General features: G+C 36.7%; 1 protein-coding gene across 4 annotated transcripts in view; it reads left to right on the plus strand.

The window, feature by feature from the left end:
• Spg7 (SPG7 matrix AAA peptidase subunit, paraplegin) overlaps positions 1-11,440 on the plus strand; it is a 300,063-nt gene extending 288,623 nt beyond the window's left edge. For 2 of the 4 annotated variants that reach the window (XM_090377613.1, XM_090377614.1), the window contains exon 19: positions 11,174-11,440. In XM_090377613.1, the coding sequence (XP_090233739.1) occupies positions 11,174-11,353 (180 nt within the window). In that variant the 3' untranslated portion in view covers positions 11,354-11,440. The remainder of the gene's footprint in view (positions 1-11,173) is intronic. The other 2 variants (XM_090377612.1, XM_090377615.1) reach the window with 2 other exon arrangements.
• The last annotated feature ends 10,311 nt before the right edge of the window (positions 11,441-21,751 follow it).

Here is a 21,751-nt window from a genome sequence, read left to right on the forward strand (position 1 = left end):
GTTTGAAGTTGGACAGTAAATGGATGTTGGCTGGTGGCAGCATGTGTTCGGACTGTTTTGAAAGAGAGAGCGGGAATTATAGAAGCCAATTCAGAAGAACGGTGCCCGTGGAAGTATCTGTAGTAAAGGCATGCAGCAGAAACAGTACGTATATGAGACAGAGAGTAGAGAGACTCTGTTAGAGAGGAGTTATTAATTAACCTAACTGCCCTCTTCTGAATGGAATCTAGAAGCCTGAGAGAGGTTTTGGGGGCACCCCAGATGTGGGAACAATATTCCATGGTAGAGTGGATTTGCGATTTGTACACAGTGAGCATCTGTTTGGAAGAAAAGTAACGCCGAGAGCGAAAGAGAAAACCAAGTTTTTTTAGATGCAGAGGAAGCAATATTTGTAATGTGCTTGTGCCAAGAGAGATTAGAAATCAGAGTAATCCCCAAAAGAGATATATCATTTTGCCTAGAAATCGGAGTGTCACCAAAGATAAGCATAGGTGAAGAAGAATCCTTTTTGCGAGATATAGAAAAGGCATGCAGCAGAAACAGTACATCTGTGTTGTTTGCCCCACTGGAGAATTACCTGGAGATCGGCATTTAAGGTTTTGGTAGCGGATATTCGAGAAGTTGAAGCAGATTGAGCAGGGCAAGGTTCTTCAAAATGAAAGTGGAATGCAGTGTTCTATCATCGGCAAAACTATGGATAGGATTTCCAGTCAATGGAAGAAGGTCATTAATATACACGAGGAAAAGAATGGGGGAAAGAACTGAACCTTGGGGGACACCAGCATTAGTGGAGAAGTTAGAAGACAGAGAGCCATCTACCATCACCTTCAGTGAGCGATCAGAGAGAAAACTGGAAAACCAATTACAAAAAACAGTTGGCAAACCATAAGATGGAAGCTTGTTTAGAAGACCTCTATGCCAAACACGATTGAAAGCCGTTGGGATGTCAAGAGCAACTGCTTGTGTTTCACCAAACTTTTCCATTGAATTTGTATATATATGGGTAACATAAGCCAGAATATCACCAGTGGATCAACACTGACGGAATCCATACTGGCTATCGTTGATCAGAAGGAAGGTTTCTAGGTAGTTTAAGAGTTGGCGGTTGATTGATTTCTCCATTTCTTTAGAAAGCGTAGAAGTAATTGCAATGGGACAATAATTGAATGGGAGGGATTTGTCAACCTTTTTAGGAACTGGCTGGATATGAGCACTATCTGGATATGGCTGGATATGAGCACTATCTGGATATGGCTGGATATGAGCACTATCTGGTCAAAACCAGATAGTTCTGTTGTCACTTCAGCCAGGATAAAGCTGACCTGCTAGATCCCATTTTTCTTCCAACTCTTGTATTAATTATCTTGGTAAAACATCTCCCACTATTCCCAACACGCTCCATTCAGTGCCTCCTGTGGTCTTCCATCCAAAGGATGTCAGAAGGATTTTGCTGACCTGCTGGCATCCCATTTTTCTTCCAACTCGCGTGTTAATGATCTTGGTAAAATACCTCCCACCATTCCCAACAAGCTCCATTTAATGCCTCGTATGGTCTTCCGTCAAAAGGATGTAAGATGGATTTTGATGAATCTTGATGCTAAGAAAGCTCCAGTCCTGATGGTGTGTTAATTGTTCTCAAAACCTGTGCTCCTGAACTTACTCCTGTTCTTTGCTACCTTTTTTCACTTTCTTATTCCAAAGGTGTTTTTCCTTCTGCTTCGAAATTTGCTCATATCCAGCAACAAACCCCTCTCATTCAATTATCGTCCCATTGCAATTACTTTTATCCATTTCTAAAGTAATGGAGAAATCAATTAACCACCAACTCTTAAATTACCTAGAAACCTTCAGTCTGATCAATGATCGCCAGTATGAATTTCATCAGTGTCATCCACTGGTGATATTCTGGCTTATGTTATTCATTTGTGGACAAATTCAGTGGAAAAGTTTGGTGAAACACAAGCAATTGCTCTTAACGTCTCAAAGGCTTTTGATCATTTTTGGCATAAAGGTCTTCTAAACAAGCGTCCATCTTATGGTTTGCCTACTGTTTTTTGTAATTGGTTATCCAGTTTTCTCTCTGACCACTCACTGAAGGTGATGATATATAGCTCTCTGTCTTCTAACTTCTCCACTAATGCTGGTGTACCCCAAGGTTCAATTCTTTCCCCCACTCTTTTCCTCTTGTATATTAATAACTTTTTTCCATTGACTTGAAATCCTATCCATAGTTTTGCTGATGATAGCACATTGCATTCCACTTTCCATTTTGAGAAAACGTGCCCTGCTCAATCAGCTTCAACTTTTTGAATATCTGCTACCAAATCCTTAAATGCTGATCTCCAGGTAATTCTCCAGTGGGGCAAAGTTGTTAGCCATCGGTTAACTGGGGCAGCCGTTTATTTGGGAAAAATCGTAAAGAACAGAACCCAATCGAGAAAATAGCCAGGGTTTACTTTGCTTAATTGGGACACCATGCCGTTTAATTGGATCAGGAGACCGCAGCACTCAAGATTACTCTACGGTTGTCTCCAACCACACCACGTGGTTCGGTTGGATTTCTGGATATCACAACCATAAAACAATTAGCAGTCCCCTGTTTATTGGGTTTTCTGTTTGTGCAATCTATTATAGACAGATAGTAAACTTGATCTTATTGAATTTGCGATAATACCGACAGCTGGAATTCTGTGGGTTATTATGGTGAAATGTGTTTACACTTCCATGAAAACTTCAATCATATAAAAAATTAATTTTCAGTATCTTCTCTTCATTCCTATTTTTTAAGCTTTGTAACTTGTTACTCTGTTCGCACTTGCGCATATCATGTTATTTTCAATTTGTGTATGCCGTGTTCTTTGTTATTGATTGCTTATCTTTTTTGCTGTTTTAAAATTTAATCCCCACTCACAAAATAGAAATGTCAACAACTAGTTAGTATGTACATATTACAGTATATATTAATTAAGCTATGCATGTAAGCATAAATTTATTTTTATTTAGCATTAGCATTAGTAGAGGCATATGATGCAAGAAAGCAAGCTTATTCAGCATCAGCCAAAAAAAAAAAAAAAAAAAAAAAAACCCCACTCCCATTTCACCCCTCCGTTCGTTCGAAATACCTGTCCAGTTGAGCTTTAAATTTGTTTAGGCTATCAACTTCAACAACAAGTGATGGAAGTCGGTTCCACCAACCAACCACCCGCTGGCCAAAGGCTAATTTCCGCACATCTATCCGACATCCGTCCTTCCTCAATTTGAATTTATGCCCTCTGAGGTGATTATTCTGAGCAAGATGAAGAATCCCATTGGCATTGAGCATGCTCAAACCATTCAAAGCCTTATACACCTCTATCAGATCACCTCGCCGGTGCCTAGTCTCCAGACTCTGTAATTTGCAAAACTTAAGCCTTTCTTCGTAAGAGCAACCCTTTGTTCCATTCACTAATCTTGTTGCCCTTCTCTGTACCCGTTCCAGCAGCTCTACATCCTTCGTGAAATGAGGCCTCCAGACCTTTTTTGCTAACCTGTGGAAAATATTCTTCCAATTTTCACGTATCATTTAATTTTTTAATTGATAAGGTAATAAAATGTAAATTTATACTTAATATAGTTTACTTTTATAGCCTGTGGATAATATTCCTCCTATTTTTGCTAATTAGAATTGCTGTTTAATAGAATTAAAATTCATTTCACAAACGTGATCACAATGACTGCCGCTTACTACATGTCATATAGTGAATTGTACATTACATCGTATCGTGATTTGATCATACAGAAATATCAATTGTAAAGCTGTATTTGAACTATTTACGTGAAAATTTGCATAATTGGGGCAGCCGCTTAATCAGGCCAAAATGCGCAAGTTTAAATGTGTCCCAAATAACCAGAATCGACTGTATTAGAACCAAGTTACTTTAAGTTTGCAGATAAAATATACATAGAAGACTGGCCTCAGTGTGAAGGATTGTTATTACTGATAACAGATCTGTTCGTGGAGAAATTTAAAGGAGCAGCCATCCAGTGGGCCACTTTTAAGGCCTTCCCCTATAGGTCCATTTTGTGGATGACATGTTTATAATTTTTGATGATGGGCTGGAAGAATTATTAAATTTAAAGACTATTCAAACAACATTCATCAGACCAAGAAAGGCTTCTTGCCTTTCTTGGTTGTCCTAATGATTAAAAAGAAAGAAATGCTGATTCCACAGGTTTACAGGAAACCAATGGATTCTGAGCTTTACATACTCTGCGTATAATCGCTTGAAAAAAACAGATGATTAAAATTTGTGCTAACAGCAAAATCATGGATGAAGTCAACACTATTTAAAGGATTATTATTAAATAGCAGGGCATTTACCCAAGGCATTTTCTCAACATGATCATAGAAAAGTATTGAAGCAACAGTTAATATAAGACAAGTCAGGCCACACCGTGATTACTGCCTGGAGGCCTCATTTTAGGAATGATGTAGAGCTTCTGGAATGGGTACAGAGAAGGGCAACGAGATTGGTTAGGGGTACAGAGAGATGCTCTTACCAATAAAGGCTTCATTTCTGCAAATTGCAGCGTGTGGAGGCTAGACACCTGCAATTTGATCTGATTGAGGTGTTTAAAATTTTGAACGGTTTGAGCAAACTCATGCTGATGGGATTCTTCGTCTTACTCAGATTATGCACGTAAGAGGGCATAAATTCAAACTGGAAGGATGGTTGTAGAATAGATGTGTAATGTGGAAGTTTTCCTTCAGCCAACTGGTGGTTGATTGCTGGAACAAGCTACTCTCTGTTATTGTGGAAGTGGATAGTTTGAATATATTCAAGGAAGAACTATACAAACTACTGGAAGGGACATATAGGTTAAATAAGGGATATTTTTTTTTTTTTTAGCTGATGCTGTATAAGTTTCTTTCTTGCATCATTTACCATAATAACACAACACAGGTTGTTGATTACTAAAGAGCAGCAGAGGTTCCATATTTCAAAAGTTTATGGCACCCTAGAAAACAAAAACAGTCAGTACAAAGTATAGTCTTGAGGTAATCCTTATGGCAGTCAATAAAATGGGCCGTTTACTAAAAGTCTGACACCAGATTATAATAGAAGATATATGAATACAAAAGTAAATATAAATGTGGAAGGTATAATTAGGAAGAGGAAAACAACTGAAATGCACATAGACAAACACGGCAAACATGTGGCTAAAGGAAACACTAAAGAATCTGAATTGGGAGAGCACATGTTGGGGTGTGTCCACTGATAGGCACTTTTTGGTAAATGAGAGAATGAGAATTCAAAAAAAGAAAAATAAAAGAAACCTTTTACATAATAAATTTAGCCAGTTTGCTTTAAACCTGAGAAGAAATATAGGGAATGCTGGAATTAACTTTTCAACAGTAAGATTATGTAAGGAGTAATGGTGTGTAAAGGAAAAAGTGGGGGGGGGAGACTGTTGGAGAATAACAAGCTGAAAGAATAGTGATACTGAATTGAGATGCTAATTAAGATATGCCATCATAAGTTTGAGAAAGATAAATTTGTACTCCTTGTTCTTACTCATGGTGTATGTACTGAATGGACAGAAACCATGGGATATGTACCTAGTAATGGGTAGGCCCACCTTTCGCCCAGAAAAGGGTGGTCACGCTTGCTGCACCGCTGTCCATAATTCCATCACATTCCTGGGTGGAGAATCCAAAGCTTGAACGGACCTTTCCACTGCATCCCAAAGATGCTCCACAGGGTTCGTGTCCGGTGAATGTGGAGGCTATTCCATGGTGGTAAAATCTGTGGAATGCTCTTCAAACCATGTTCTAGTCAGTCACCACGGCTCTGTGGGGATGCTCACTGTCCTGCTGGAAGAGTACATTGCCCTGTGGGTGCACGATGATGTGAAGGAATGAAGATGGTCTGCAAGGATGGACACATATCCTGGACCATTCAGAGATGCATCTAGACATACTGGAGGCACCAACGTGTGCCAGTTGAACATGCCCCAGACCATTACTGACCGTCCACCTGCCTGAACAGTTCCTTGTTGACATGATGGGTGCATAGCTTCATGCCATTTCCTTCGTGCGAGATACGCACCCTCCGGTCCACTTGAAATAACTGGAAACAGGACTCATTGGACCAGGAGACCCGTCTCCAGTCATCCAAGGTCCAGTGCCAATGTTCTTTCTCCCAGTTGAGGTGTAGAATCTTGTGTTGTGGTGTTAGTAATGGGACTCTGGTGGGGTGGCAGCTCCCATAAACTATTGTGGCTAATGATTACCTGATAGTCTTGGTGGAGATGTTTCTGGCACCTCTCTCATTGAAGTCAGTGGTGATTTGTGCCAATGTTGCTCTCCGGTTGGCTGAAACAATGCGAGACAGACGTCGACAGCCACGTTCATCCACCAACTTTCTTCACCCACAGTGCTGTGCACGATGAGATGTTATTCCGGCTCACATCTGGTGAGTATGGGCTTGGCATACCCAGGGTCCTCAGCTGGATATCATCATTCTTCTCTTTCTTGGTGATTTTCTTCTACTTCTCTCTCTCTCTCTCTCTCTCTCTCTCTCTCTCTCACACACACACACACACACACACACACACACACACACACACACACACACACACACACACACACACACAAGGTAACTCAGAAATTTTTTTTGGCTGGTGCAGCATAAGCCTCAGGCTTCCTTGCACCATATGGCTAATAATAATAATAATATAAGGCATATTTCTGATACACTCTTGATACTGTTGAACAGGGATAGTGCAATTTCTGTACCATCTCTGCGATAGAGTGACCCATGCATTGGGCACCCACTATCATCCCACTTTCAAAATCGGTTAATTCACAATGTTTATCCATACTGACATCGAATTACTGTTTATGTGAATGCAGTGTACCTATATACCTGCCAAGTGGTAGGTTCGTCCACTAGCAAGAGAGGTGACAGCATCGCGTTGCCCAGGAACCATATATCCCATGAATTCTGTCCTTTCAGTGTAAACAAGAACCTGGTATAGGGTTTGTAATTGTGATGTTCATTTATTAAATTATTATTTTTTTTATTTATTTTTTTTTTGGTGGTGCAGCAAAAGCTTGTCTTCCTTACACTGTATGGCTAATACTAATTAACACCATATTGAATGTATCTTATTGTATCTTATTAACTCTAAATACAAAGGTTTGAATTTGATATGCTTGAATTTCTCTTCAACATTTATAAATCAGCATAAAAAAATTGATCTGCTTACACTGCCTAATGTTATCAACATCAGTTAGTCAGATAAAAATTGTTTAACGGAATAGCTAAAATGATGGTATTAAAATTGTGAACAAGCGCATGCACACACACACACACACCACTCCACCACTTTAATAACATCAAAGAGTTTATTATTAGGGAGCTTAGTACAGGATCAAATTGAAGTTAAAATGAGGTTAAAGTTAACAATAACAAGTTGAGATAAAAACTTAAAGCTGACATTTCCAGGTGAGGAAGGGAGTAACAATATCAGTCCAACGGCAAACTATAGGGCCCCCTCTCAGAAGATCTGCCAGGATATTGGCCTGGAATCATCAGAGAGCTCACCTCTAGAGTGCTAGGACTAGTTTGCACATAACCACTTCCACCAGTTAGACACTCCATACCCTGGACTAGAATCCTACATCAGGTTAGATATCTATGGAAACCCATTAGTTACCTGCAGTGCAGGTCAGGTCAGGTCTTCAGTAATTTTGTTTGTAAAATAACTGTTTTATTAGTTTCTTTCTAAGTAACATTATTTGCTAAATTCTCAGATGTGTATCATATGTTTATTGTGTAATGTATTTCATACACAGCATTACTAAAATACATTACTGTGTAATGTATTTCATACACAGCATATCTTTATAACTCACTTAAAATGTACAGTTAGTGTTACATTTTAAGTGAGTGGGTTGTTTTAATGACAGTAATGGCAGTGTGCTACTGCAAAAGGATCTAGAAAATTTGGGGGCAGATGGGCTAAGAAGTGCCAACTGAAGTTTAACCTTGACAAATGCAAAGTACTGCATATGGGTAGAAGTAACCCCAGAGAAATGTACCAACTGTGTGGTACTACACTTAAGGTGGTAGAAAATGAAAAAGACCTGGGAGTAATTGTGCAGTCAGATATGAAGTTTTCTGAGCAATGCAGACAGGCTGCCAGGGCAGGTCATGGGATTTTGTCAATGATATATAGGAATTTTGCTAGCAGGGAAAGGGAGGTGATTGTCCCTCTGTATAAGGCAATGGTCAGGCCACGCCTTGAGTACTGCGTACAAGTCTGGAGGCCTCATTTTAGGAAGGATGTAGATTTGTTTGAGCGTGTACAGAGAAGAGCAACAAGATTGGTGAAGGGATTGAAGGGATCCTCTTACCAAGAGAGGCTTAAGTTCTGCAAATTGCAGTGGCTAGAGACCTGGCACCTGCGTGGTGATCTGATTGAGGTGTATAAGGCCTTGAATGGGTTGAGCACATTGAATTCTGATGGGATCCTTCCACTTGTTCAGATTACGAACCTAAGGGGGCATAAATTCAAATTAAGAAAAGACATGTAGAATAGATGTGCGGAAATTTGCTGATGCTGCATAAGCTTATACACTTGCTTTCTTGCATCACATGCCACTACTACTACTACTATTTCCAGTCTGGCGCTTTCTTAGGTGGTGTATTGAGTAGTGTAACTCATCTTCATTATTGGCCAGGAGCACATGGTCGCAGCACGATAAAGTATCAAGGTTATTACCATTTTGTAATGTAATACTTCTGTGAATTGTTAGTCTCCAGTGTCTGACAATGGCATTGATGTATATGTTGAAAAGTAGTGGATATAGAAGCAACCTTGTTGGATTCCATGATTTATTGGTTTCAAATTTGATATTTTTGTTCCTAATTTTACTGATTGAATTCTGTCTATATATATTATAGATTACAGCTGTTATTTGGTTGGGAGCTTCATCAGCAGCTAGTATTTTTTAAAAGTATTTCTTTCCACACAGTCAAAGACTTTCTTATAATCAATGAGTTTTTCAGTTAGTAATTTCAGAGTAAAAAGTCCATTAGCACAAGATCTTCCTTTCCTAAATCCATTGTTCTCCAATTTTATCACTATAATAACTCTCTAGTTTTTTTTTTTTTTTTTTTTTTTGTTATTTTTGCAAATATTTTGTAGCCACTATTAAGGAAACCTATTCCTCTGTAATTTTCAGTCTTTACAATTACCTGTCTTATACAGGGTGATTCACTACCAGTGCGACAAACTTGCAGGAGGTGTAGGGGGCACAAAGACGAATTGGAATTACATAGTATTGCAGCTGGCGCACTATGGCCATACTTGCTGATGCGCCCAATAAATCCCGAAACAAACAAACAATAGTATTGCGGTGTCCGAAATGCCTTCGTCATGCGGTTGAGGACGTTGAACAGGAGGTTGCGTGAACAGCAATCCCACTGGAAGTCAGCATTTGCGAACCGTTTCTGTTGAAGAAACCAAGTAGCAAAAGTCCTCCGGAGTGGATAATCTGCAGGCTCCAATGATTGGACGCTTTGCCGATGGTATGAACTCATTTGGTTTGTTGATATCCTCCATACAGTGGATTGGGAAATACCCAATCGTTGGCCTGTCGCTTGAGTACTCGTACTCGGATTGCCTTCTGCAAGACAGGACATTCTCCTCATTGTCTGGCATCCTCGTCGTTCGCTCTCGATTCATGGTACCTCTCGTGAAACAACCAGTCTCACGTAACCTTCTGTGCACACGTGCGAAAATCATATGATGAGGAGCACGCCTGTGTGGGAAACGATCCTGGTACAAGCGCAGAGTGGCGCGCCTGTCACAGCCTGCAGCTCCATACACGAGGTGCATGTCGGCCAGTTCAACGTTTGAATACTCGTCCATCCTACTGCCTCGGGAACCGGTTCGCAAATGCTGACTTCCAGCGGGATCGCTGTTCATGCGACCACCCGTTCAACGTCCTCTACCACATGATGAAAGCATTTCGGACCCTGCAATGCTATGTGATTCCGATTCGTCTTTGTGCCCTCTACACCTCCTGCAAGTTTGTCGCACTGGTAGTGAATCACCCTGTATATTGGCATGACTATGGCATATTGTTGTGAGGCTTCACTGTGCCATAGTTGGTTCAGGAAATTCATAAGTTTTAATTTTAAAGTTCATCAGCATATTTGAACAATTCTATGTTGATGCCATCTTCTCTTGATTATTTTTTGTTCTTAAAATTTGTTAATACTTCATTTAATTCTTGTATCGGAATTTCTTTATTTATGTTATTTTTTGATTTTTGCATTTCTAATTGTTTCATGCTGCATGTTCAAAGGTTCTGGAAGTATTGCAGCCATGTAGATTTATCTATCTTATTGCTTTTTTATTTATCTTATTAATCATTAATTCTTATATTTTCTCTAGTCTCCTGATTTAAGTTATTTAAGATTTTATAAATAACTGGGTTTAGTTTTGTTAGGTCTCTCTATTCCTTTTCTTGACTTCTCTTTTGGCTCTGACTTTTTTCCTGTTATATTCATTTTATCATGCTGATTTACTGTTGTAGTCATTTCTGAAAAGTATGTTCCCAAGCACAGCATCTCCTGACAGTTGACTGCAAGAGTTAGCACAGAGAAGCATTATATTTAAGCTGTTTCAAATATTGTGATAACCTGCACATTAGTAACACTCCCCACCTTTTATTAATTATATTATCATACGATATTCTCTTCCCAGACCATAAATCAATTTATTTAAAGTTTTTCACTCAGAAGGAAGTGGCCATGTAAAGAGAGAATATTCTTTTTGTCTATCCCACTTGGGTCCCCCCAAACATAATTCAGTATTGTCATAATTTCTACATGTGTTTTAATCCTAAATATTTGTCCCAAAATTTCCATTTTAAACTTGATTTGAATAAACAAAATATTGAAGCTAGTATATTGGCATTTGGTTATGTAACCATGATTAGGCATAGTAAAAATTCTTTTTTTGATGAAACACTTAACTTTTTGTTTCTCCAGTTTGTAAATATGTGTGGAATCTGTAATAAAAATAATTTTGTATTTTTAATTTGTAAGACTGGTACATTTGTATATCTTAATTCTTCACTTTTGAAAGTATTGACTAAATTCTTTATTTCTTTCAGCTGGCTGAGTCTTTGCTTCAGAAAGAAGTATTAAATTATAGTGATGTTGAAAATTTGATTGGTCCTCCACCTTATGGAAAGAAGCAGCTAATTGAAATGCTGAACTTGGGTCCTCTTGAAGAAAATAATAATCAAAAAAGGACTTCGAAATCAGCTTCACAGAGTGAAGCAGATTCTTAACTTTAAGAATTAAATTTTTAATTAAGCAACTGGCTCCATATATTTGATATTAGAAATTAATTACATTTTTACATAAATAACAGGTAGATGTCATAATTTAATATTTTTATGAGAGTAGAACTAGAAGGCATTTTGGTATTAATTGTATTATTTTTTTTATTAATTAAAATATAACTTTAAAATGGTGTATTTGTGTTTTTTTTTTTTTTTTTTTTTTTTGTGGCCATTGATCACAAAAAAAATAAATAAATAATCAGCCTTTAAATATAAAAGTGGTCCATTCCTAATAAAGGTTTGGAAACGCTGTTCTAAATTATGATTAGAAATATTGTTTCATTTTATTTTTTCTTTAACATGGTGTTATATACTTATAGCATTATAATAAATCTGTGTATGAAACTTTTGAAAATGAATACTTAACCATTCCTGCCATCATTAGCTAAATCAGTTCTTTAATTTATGTATAACAATTATTGCTTTATCACAATAAATATTGAACAATATTTTGGTGACATTTAAAGCCAAGGCCATGTGTGAACTATTTCAGCAGGTGCTCGATAAAGTAGAAAATCTAAATCTGCAAAAAATAAATAAATAAATAAAAAGCAATTTTATGTATTTTATTATTTAATTAAACACTGTTCTTATTCATAAACAAACAAGTTTTACTCAGTAAATACCACCAGTATCATATTTTAAAATAAAATAACATCTATTACAATTATTCAATATTCAAAATTAAATCATTATGCCATTTAGAAATATAGAATTGAAATATTTATTTATTTTTTGAGATAAACAAAGTAATATATTTAAACAAAATGACTTTATCCCATCAGAAACTTATGAGATTGATTTAAACTGTTATTCATTTTTTACTATAAAATATTTTGTGGTTTCACTTGAGATATTCTAATAAAGGGAATATACCTGTGTTAGTTGGATTAATATAGTGCCACTCAATTTGCTTAAACATGCTATCTTAAAATGGAAATAATCAGATAAATTCATTGCATTAAAAATTTAATAACATGAAAGATTTCTGACAGCAAAATAATTTGTTTAATTCTAGTATACAAAATATGTAATATTAATAGCATCACAAGCTAATAAGATTGGTAAACTGGGTGCCTCCATAGCCAGGGGGGAAGGAGCAGCAGTTCGTAGCACACGCTTCTTGATTAGACCGGGGTTCGAGCCTATCACCACCAAATACAGAGGATGCGGAAAGGTCAGGGAATGACCGGAGCAATATGGTCTTAGTTGCTAATGCTCCTAAAAAAACCAAATAACAAATAACATTTGGTAAACTAATAGAGACCAGTAGCATCATATTTCAATTATAAGTTATGTGATAATCTGTCTAATACTTTTACATCTTAGGCCTCTTTCAATACATAGATATGAGCAAATTGTGTTTGCTGCTTAGTGCATCGATCTCATATTGTGAAGGCACTTTTGCCACAATTTGCCTTGATCCAGTAGAGAAGCATATTGTTTTTTTTTTATTTATAAAGCTATATAAATTTTAGCTTTATAAATCATATCAAGCTATATAGAGTCATTTCACATGACAGGCTATGCCTGACATGTGAAATGACTTTATATAGCTTGCATAGCTTGAAGCTTTTTGCCTTAGACTAAACTATGTCTAACTTCACTTACTGCACCACCCTTCATCTCATATATCATGGATATATCTCATTACTAAGTTGTTTAGGTCGTCACAATGCCTACTTGCTCACCAGTGATGTGGCACTCAGAGTAGTAGCCAAGTTTTGGTAGTGGTAGACACTTTAAATAATTAAAGTATATGCCAAGACATACTTCTCCATTGAAACAGTGCTATATATACAGCAGTGCAATACCAAGGCAACTTGTGGCAAGGTGCCTCTGCGATATGAGATCCATGTGCTAAATAGCAAACAGAGTTTGCTCATAGCTGTGTACAAAAAGAAGCTTTTTTTTTTTTTTTTGTGACCATGGACCAAAAAATAAATAAATTAAATATGAAAGTCATTGTCCAACATGTGCAATGACTGTCATATAGCTTTTGCTCCTGACTAAACTCTGTAGCTAATATATAATAGGATATTCAGGAGGCTGTTTCAAAGTATAAAAACAGAAATACGAACTATATGTTATAAATATTTCAAACAAAATTACAAAATCTGCATTTCAAACAAATAGCAGTATTCTGTTGCATACTCCAATCTTTGCTTTCATATGCCAAGTTAGTAAAAGTGAACTGTATGTCATAAACAAATGCATTTTGCCTATCCATAGCACAGAGGAATATTTTTATAAGATCTTATTTCAGAATAATTCCTGGTAAATCCTTTCTTTATTAATTAAAATTATTTATAAATTAAAAGCTCACTATTATAGATTTGTAAACTGAAAAGCCTAGTTACTCACTAACACTGTTAAGTGAGCAGATGGGTTTTGTTTGATTCCCTACTCATTATTTTGAAGCCAGGTGTGATCAGGCTTTGAAATCGGAGCAAAAAAGAAAGAAAGAAAAAAAAATAGTGGAAAGAAGGCTTTCATTTTTGCAATTTTTTTTAAAATTTGCAATGTCAGAAAAATGCACAAAAACTTATGCCATCAACTTAAATTATATCAAAAGCACTTGAAAAATGGCGCACAGTTGTTGCCACTTTTTCAAATGGCAACAACTGTGGTAAATCTACATCCTAGTTTTAGTTATCTTGCTAAAATACCCATTTTTAAATCTACACCATAGATTTAGTTATCTTGATAAAATACCCATTTTTTTCCCCCTTCCAATCAGAGAATAGAATAGTAATAATTAAATGAATGAAACTGTGAATTTATTTAATAATTGAACAAATAAAATTATAGTTACATTATAATTTTAATTAATTATAATAATTAAAATAATTATTATTAAATTCTAATTCTAAAGCCTGTAACTTTTATATAAAAGTTACAGGCTTTTATAATTGGTTTAGATAAATAAAAATAAATCATATATATTTACTTATTCGGAATATAACAGAAATGATCTATTTAATACCTATGCCTGAGGCCACATTTTCCATCCTCTAATTATGCCACTTTTGTTACATTGATGTGTCCTTAGTAATGGCAAGCACATTTGTTGCCTGTCTGAGAACTTGTGATATAATGTGCAAAATACTGACCTGAAAAGAGAGTAGTCGCAAGTACATGATTACCTACAGTAGTTGTAAAATCACCCTTTTGAGAACACTAAAAATCAGGGACATTCTGGTGATATATGGTAACTGTAGCCTAGGAGGAAATCTAATAAACACAGCACAGACCTCTTCCTTAAAGTAGTATAATGAATATTTGTGCAATTCAGAGAAACGCAAATAAAGATCTCATAATCAGAGCAGAGAATAGGCTCAAATATGAAGGCATACAATCATCAAAGATTTCCCAAACCCACTTACAATGGGCTTTCTACTAACTCTGCACCAAATTTCATGCTGATAAACACATAATGGAAATATTCAAATGAGTTCCATCATTCTGTAAATATCTTTGCCAACTCCAGATATTCGTCACCAAAAAAATAAATAAATAAATAACGCACATCACACACTCCTCCCATCCATCCCCTCAAGAATTTGTCTAGTTCTTTCTTAAATATATTCAACCCATCCACTTCCACAACAGATGGAAATTTGTTCCAACAATCAACCACCCGCTGGCTGAAAGCAAACTTCCGCACCTCTATCCCACAACCATCCTTCCTCCTCGACTTAAATTTATGCCCCTTGTGTGTAGTCTCAGAAAGAGGAAGAATGCCATTCATATTCAGCTCACTCAATCCATTCCAGACCTTCAACACCTCAATCAGATCACCCCCCCCACACACACAGGTGCCTAGTACCCAGAAGCTGCAATTCTCAGAACTGAAGCCTTTCTAGGTAAGAGCACCCCTTTTGTTCCCACCAATCTAGTTACCCTTTCTGCACCCACTCCAGCAGATCTACATCCTTCCTGAAGTGAGGCCTCCAGAGACCTGTATCCAATACTCAAGATGCAGCCTAACCATGGCCTTGTACAAGGCCATGGTTAGGCTGCATCTTATAAAATAAAGGATAATCACCTCCTTATCCCTGCTAGCAAAGTTTCTGTATATCATTGACAAAACCCATGAGTTTTTCTGACAGCATGTCTACAAGGCTCAGAAAATTTCATATCTGACTGCATACTCTTGAGTGTAGTACCACACAGTTGATAAGTTACTCTGGAGTTATTGCTATCTATATGCAGTACCTTGCATTTTTCAATGTTAAACTTCAACTGCCATTTCTCAGCCCATTGACCCAATTTTCCCAGATCTTGTTGCATTAGCTCACCCTGATTACCGTCATTAACCACACTGCCAACCTTTGTAATCATCTGCAATCTCTGGCATTAAGCCTTCATCAATATCATTAATAAGTAAAGTGAGTTATTGAAAACACAATGGGCCCAGCACTGAACCCTTGGGGACTCCACTGATAACATTAGTCCATGAAGAGCAGTGTCCTTCACGGTCACTCTGTCTTCTTCCACTTAACCATCCTTTTATCCATATCAGTAACTTGCCATTAATGCCACACTGCTCCAGTTTATACAGAACCTTTTATGTGCAACAGTATCGAAAGCCTTGCTGAAATCCAAGTATATGATACCAAAATTACTTTTTGCATTGAGTTCCTTAGTTACATAGTAATCTATCAGACTGGTTAGACAAGACTGCCCCTTAACAAATCCATGCTGTGACTACAGTGTAATTGCATTTCTGCCCAGATGATCTTGCATGACTTCTTTCACTGGTGACTCCATTATTTTTCCCTGGAACAGATGTTAAGCTATAACAGTTCTGTAATTACTTATGTTACGTTCTGGGATACATTTTCACAATTCCAGTCCATAGGGACCTCCTCTGAATCAAAGGATGCTCTCATAATTATGGCTAACTGCTTGCTTACCTCCTTTGTTGTCTCTCTTAATATAAGTGGACAAATCTCATCTACTTCAGGTGCCTTTTTTTATGTTCAGTTTCAACAATTCCTCTTCCACTTTCCTTATAAGGCAATGGTCAAGCCACACCTTGAGTACCATGTACAGGTCTGGAGGCCTCATTTTAGGAAGGATGTAGAGTTGCTAGAATGAGTGCAGAGAAGGGCAACAAGATGGGTGAGGGGAACGAAAGGGTGGTCTTACGAAGAAAGGCTTTAGAGACTAGGCATCTGCAAGGTGATCTGATTGAGGTGTATAAGGCCTTGAATGGGTCGATTAGGCTCAATTCTGATGGGATTCTTCCTCTTGTTGGATTATGAACCTGAGGGAGCATAAATTCAAATTGAGGAAAGACAGTTATAGAATAAATGTGCGGAAATTTGCCTTTAGCCAGCGGGTAGTTGATTGCTGGGGCAAACTTCCATCTGTCATTATGGAAGTTGATAGCTTAAATAAATTCAAGGAGGAACTGGACAAATGTTTAGCGGGAATGGATGTGGGAAATTTTTTTTTTTTTTTTTTAGCTGATGCTACATAAGCTTGCTTTTTTGCATCACATGCCTCGATTACTACTACTTTCAGTTACCACAAAGTCATTTAACTCCCCAGTGGCAATTTTTATAAACTTCTGGCATCTTCTCCCTTAAAGAATTCCTCATGTATGAATGTAGATATAAAATACCTAAAGTTTGTCAGCAACCTGAGCAGAGTCAACAGTTACCACATTGACACCAAGTGGCCCAATCTGCTTCAATCCCTTCTTTCTACTGTTAAGACTGTATAAGCGTAGTTGTGTTTGATGCTTTTCTTTGCATTTTTTTTTGCCAGAGACGTCTCATAATCTGCCTTAGCCTACCTACCTACCAACCTTTGTGACTTAATTACAGACTAATTTATATCTATGTTAGGCTTCTAACGTTAAGACTGTATAAATGTAGTTGTGTTTGATGCTTTTCTTTGCCAGAGACCTCATAATCTGCCTTAGCCTACCTACCTACCAACCTTTGTGACTTAATTACAGACTAATTTATATCTATGTTAGGCTTCTAACGTTAAGACTGTATAAATGTAGTTGTGTTTGATGCTTTTCTTTGCATTTTTTTTGCCAGAGACCTCATAATCTGCCTTAGCCTACCTACCATCCTTTGTGACTTAATTATAGACTGATTTATATCTATGTTAGGCTTCTGTATCAGCTGATAATTTATATGCATCCCATGCATATAAACTTCTCTGCCACTTTCTCAATAGTTCATCTGACATGCGGCACCTCCGTAGCCAGGTGGGCAGGAGCAGCAGTGCGTAGCACATGCTTCTTGATTAGACCGGGGTTCGAGCCCGTGACCACCAAATACGGAGAGGTCAGGGAATGACCACCACATATCCCTGGAGCAATATGGCCTTAGTTGCTAATGCTCCTAAAAACCAAATAACATCTGGCATGCATTAAGGTCTAACCCTTATATTAGCTATATGGAGAATATGACTTAGTATGTTAAAATATAAAGGTTAAACGTGTGGTTAAAGCAAGAAATACAAATACTTCTTTTGTACTGCATTCCCTAAACTCTTTTCTAATCTGCCTTAGCCTACCTACCATCCTTTGTGACTTAATTATAGACTGATTTATATCTATGTTAGGCTTCTGTATCAGCTGATAATTTATATGCATCCCATGCATATAAACTTCTCTGCCACTTTCTCAATAGTTCATCTGACATGCGGCACTTCCGTAGCCAGGTGGGCAGGAGCAGCAGTGCATAGCACATGCTTCTTGATTAGACCGGGGTTCGAGCCCGTGACCACCAAATACGGAGAGGTCAGGGAATGACCACCACATATCCCTGGAGCAATATGGCCTTAGTTGCTAATGCTCCTAAAAACCAAATAACATCTGGCATGCATTAAGGTCTAACCCTTATATTAGCTATATGGAGAATATGACTTAGTATGTTAAAATATAAAGGTTAAACGTGTGGTTAAAGCAAGAAATACAAATACTTCTTTTGTACTGCATTCCCTAAACTCTTTTCAAAGTTTAGGAAGTACCAACAAAAAGTCAATACATGCTTGCCAAAACTATCTTCTGTACACTCTCAGCTATGAATATTTGAGAAGCATGCAAATTTTGAAAAACATGAAGAATACTAATGAAATATTGTATGAACTTCCTGAAGCATTTTTCTATCTCTTGCCACTTAGGAAACTTTGAATGAATGCTGAATTCCATATTAAATTTCAAATTTGAAAATAAACTAAATGTAAATCAAATATTATTAAAATTGGAGGGAGGTATGATAAAAAGGAGTGATGCAAGGAAGCAAAGCCTATTTAACATCTGCTTAAAAAAAAAAAAACCACTCTGCTGTTTCATAGTTTATTTACCCCTTCCAAGTATTTATTCGATCTCTCTAAAATCTACATAAGTTCTCTTACCTTATAAGACTTTGTGGTAACTTGTCCCAGTAACTGATTACTTATTCAATAAAGGCAAATTTTTTTACATCCAGTCTCCTTAATTTGAATTGACCTAGAAAGAAAAAAATAAGCCTACATCACCAGTCAGAGATCCTGGTAGATACCTAGTTTACAAACTTTGTAGCTTGCATAACTGGTGTCTTCCTATAAGAATATTGCTTTTGCTTCTACAATTATTTTTTCTTCCATCCTTTGAAACCTTTCAAGCAAGTCCCTCAATCATCCTCATCCCCCAAAGGGTTGGAGGGAAATGGTCTGAACAGTTGGTTCAGACTCATTGTTAAGAATCACAGGTGGCCCTGTTCATGAATCTTGTGGAGAGCAAATTTGTAGTTTACTGAGTGCTATCCATATTTTTCTGATCTTCAAGGGGATGTTGAAAAGTTTGTAGCTTCACATAAAGATAGTGACGATAAAACTGTGAATATAATCTTGTTTGGTTATTTGGTTCTTCATATGAACAAATAAAGAAATAAGTTCAAAATTTTGTTTTGCTTGAGAACCTACCAAATTAAGTGTTTTCTTTTTTTCAGATAATGAAAAAAATAAAACTTAAGGCTATGGAAAATTCCTGCTTGTCTCATAAACTCATTAATTCAAACATAACAGTGAGTGCAGCTTCTGTTTTGAGACCCTCTGGATGTGTAATGTAAAACAAATGCTTCTTGTATCATTGCATTGAAATGTAACTAATGTAAAATGTTATCACAAAAAATGCTTAAAAATAAAATAAATTTAAAAAATCATTCCATTACTAAAGAAAAAAATTTTAACCTAAATAAAACAAAAAAAAAAAACATCTGAAATTCAATCCCATTTGGACTCTTAAAATCTCCTTGTGTTGATTAAAACAAAAGGAACAAAGCCAATGAAACATTTCTTAGTAAACCTTATCTTAACCATTAAACCAAAGATGTCATCAATTGAAAAAGCTAGTGAACAGATGGAAAACTGACCTGAAGCATGATGAACACGTTTTGATAAACTTTTTCAAAGAGTAAAGAGAGATTCTCCATTGGGCATTCCATTATGTTACTTTAGCTGGGATGGGAATAATGGAGGGACTGAAGGCTAAATAGGTAAATAAAAAAAAAAAGAGGATAGGAGACTGTATTCACCAGATCTGGCCCCTTCTGACTCCTTTTTGTTTCCTGAACTTAAATTTCAGGTAAAATTATGTGGTTACATCAGCCACAAAAGCCCCTGGACTTGACAGATCATTCTACAAAAGTGAGATAACATTTCAGCATCACTGGAAAAAGTGTACAGGTGCAAGAAGACTATGTTGAAAAATAATAACCATGGTGTTATTCCATAATGAGGCTACAAACTTTTCGGTACCCCCTCATTAGACCGGGGTTCGAGCCCATGACCACCAAATACGGAAAGGTCAGGAAATGATCACCACATATCCCTGGAGCAATATGTCCTTAATTGCTAATGCTGTTAAAAACCAAATAAATAAATAAATACCCCCTCATAGACTGTAATTAATTCTCCCAATCTCTGAACTACTAGTAAATAATTTTTTGAAAAAATAACACTACACTGCATTATGTTTTTTTTGTGATTACTGCTTGAGGACCATATTGACCTGCCTGTGGAAGTGACAGAGCTTGGGCTTAGGAAATTCTTTACAGATAACTGTTTGTCAATGAAAAACACAAACAACCTGAAGTAACTAATATTGTTTTTAATCAAGTAACATTCTAGTAGGTGAATCTATTATTTGTTAAAAACTCAAAGGCATGTGTGGGACTATCTGATATTGTTTGATACTATCATCAGGCAACATCTAGCCTCAGTTAGCAACCTTATATCAAGTAGTGAATAAATATATTGAATTTAAACAAGCAGCCAGGCACTGTTCAGAAGAAAAACTTCCAACTGGAAACATAACTTTTGTTACATGTATAATAAAACTCCTATTAGTAGGCTGTGTTACCAATACAGCAATCAAGTAGACAAGCAGGGTACTGTTTCAGAACAGATATTAAAGCTGTTAGAGAATTAAACTCTAGTGTGTCTTTTTTCCCACAATTTTGAAGAATAGTATAAAAAAAAAACAAACTGTTCTGATATTGTTAAAAGCAAGACTAAACTTGTCTTGCTTTTTACTGAAATCTTTAAGGAGACACTGAAGATTCACCAGTATTTCAACTTTGGCTTCTTAGCTCTGACTGTCAAAAAGTTTTTCCAGTCACTACTCTACTGCCACAGTAAATTATCTTTTATTAACTGTGTACTATATATTAACAATTAAAATCAATATAAATAAAAATTTGTTTTTCATTTGTTTAGCTTTACTAATATATACACAGATAAAGTGACTGTTAAGTTGTTGAGGTATTATGTGTGGGTATGTGGGTATGAATGGCCTTGAAAAAAAAACTTTGACTTAATGGACATTTGGCAATATAGAACCACCCATCCCCATAATATTCCATCAAATTGAGGGTTTTACTATATGTATACAGTCAGATGAATGAATTTGTAAACTCTTCTGGCCTTGGCCATCTAGAGAATAAATCGGAATTTGTTTTTTATACATATTATCAAAAACTGATTTTGGTGTATTATAGCCTCAGTTGCTAATGCGCCAATAAAACCCAAAGCAAGCCAAACCAATTATCAAAAACAAAAAAATAGTAATAATAATAATAATAAATAAAAATTTATATATATATATATATATATATATACACTGTGCTGCCACTTTATTAGGTACACCCCTGCTGTCCACACAAATGGTTTATCCCACAACATTGCAAATCGCCTCTGTAGCCAGGTGGGAAGGAGCAGCAGTGCGTAGCACCTGCTTCTTGATTAGACTGGGGTTCGAGCCCATCACCACCAAATATGGAGGATGCGGAAAGGTCAGGGAATGGCCACTGCATATTCCCGGAGCAATATGGT

The sequence above is a fragment of the Mastigoproctus giganteus genome, chromosome 7, assembly GCF_048544385.1.
Source record: "Mastigoproctus giganteus isolate SK-2022 chromosome 7, ASM4854438v1, whole genome shotgun sequence".
NCBI classification, from domain to species: Eukaryota; Metazoa; Arthropoda; class Arachnida; order Uropygi; family Thelyphonidae; genus Mastigoproctus; species Mastigoproctus giganteus.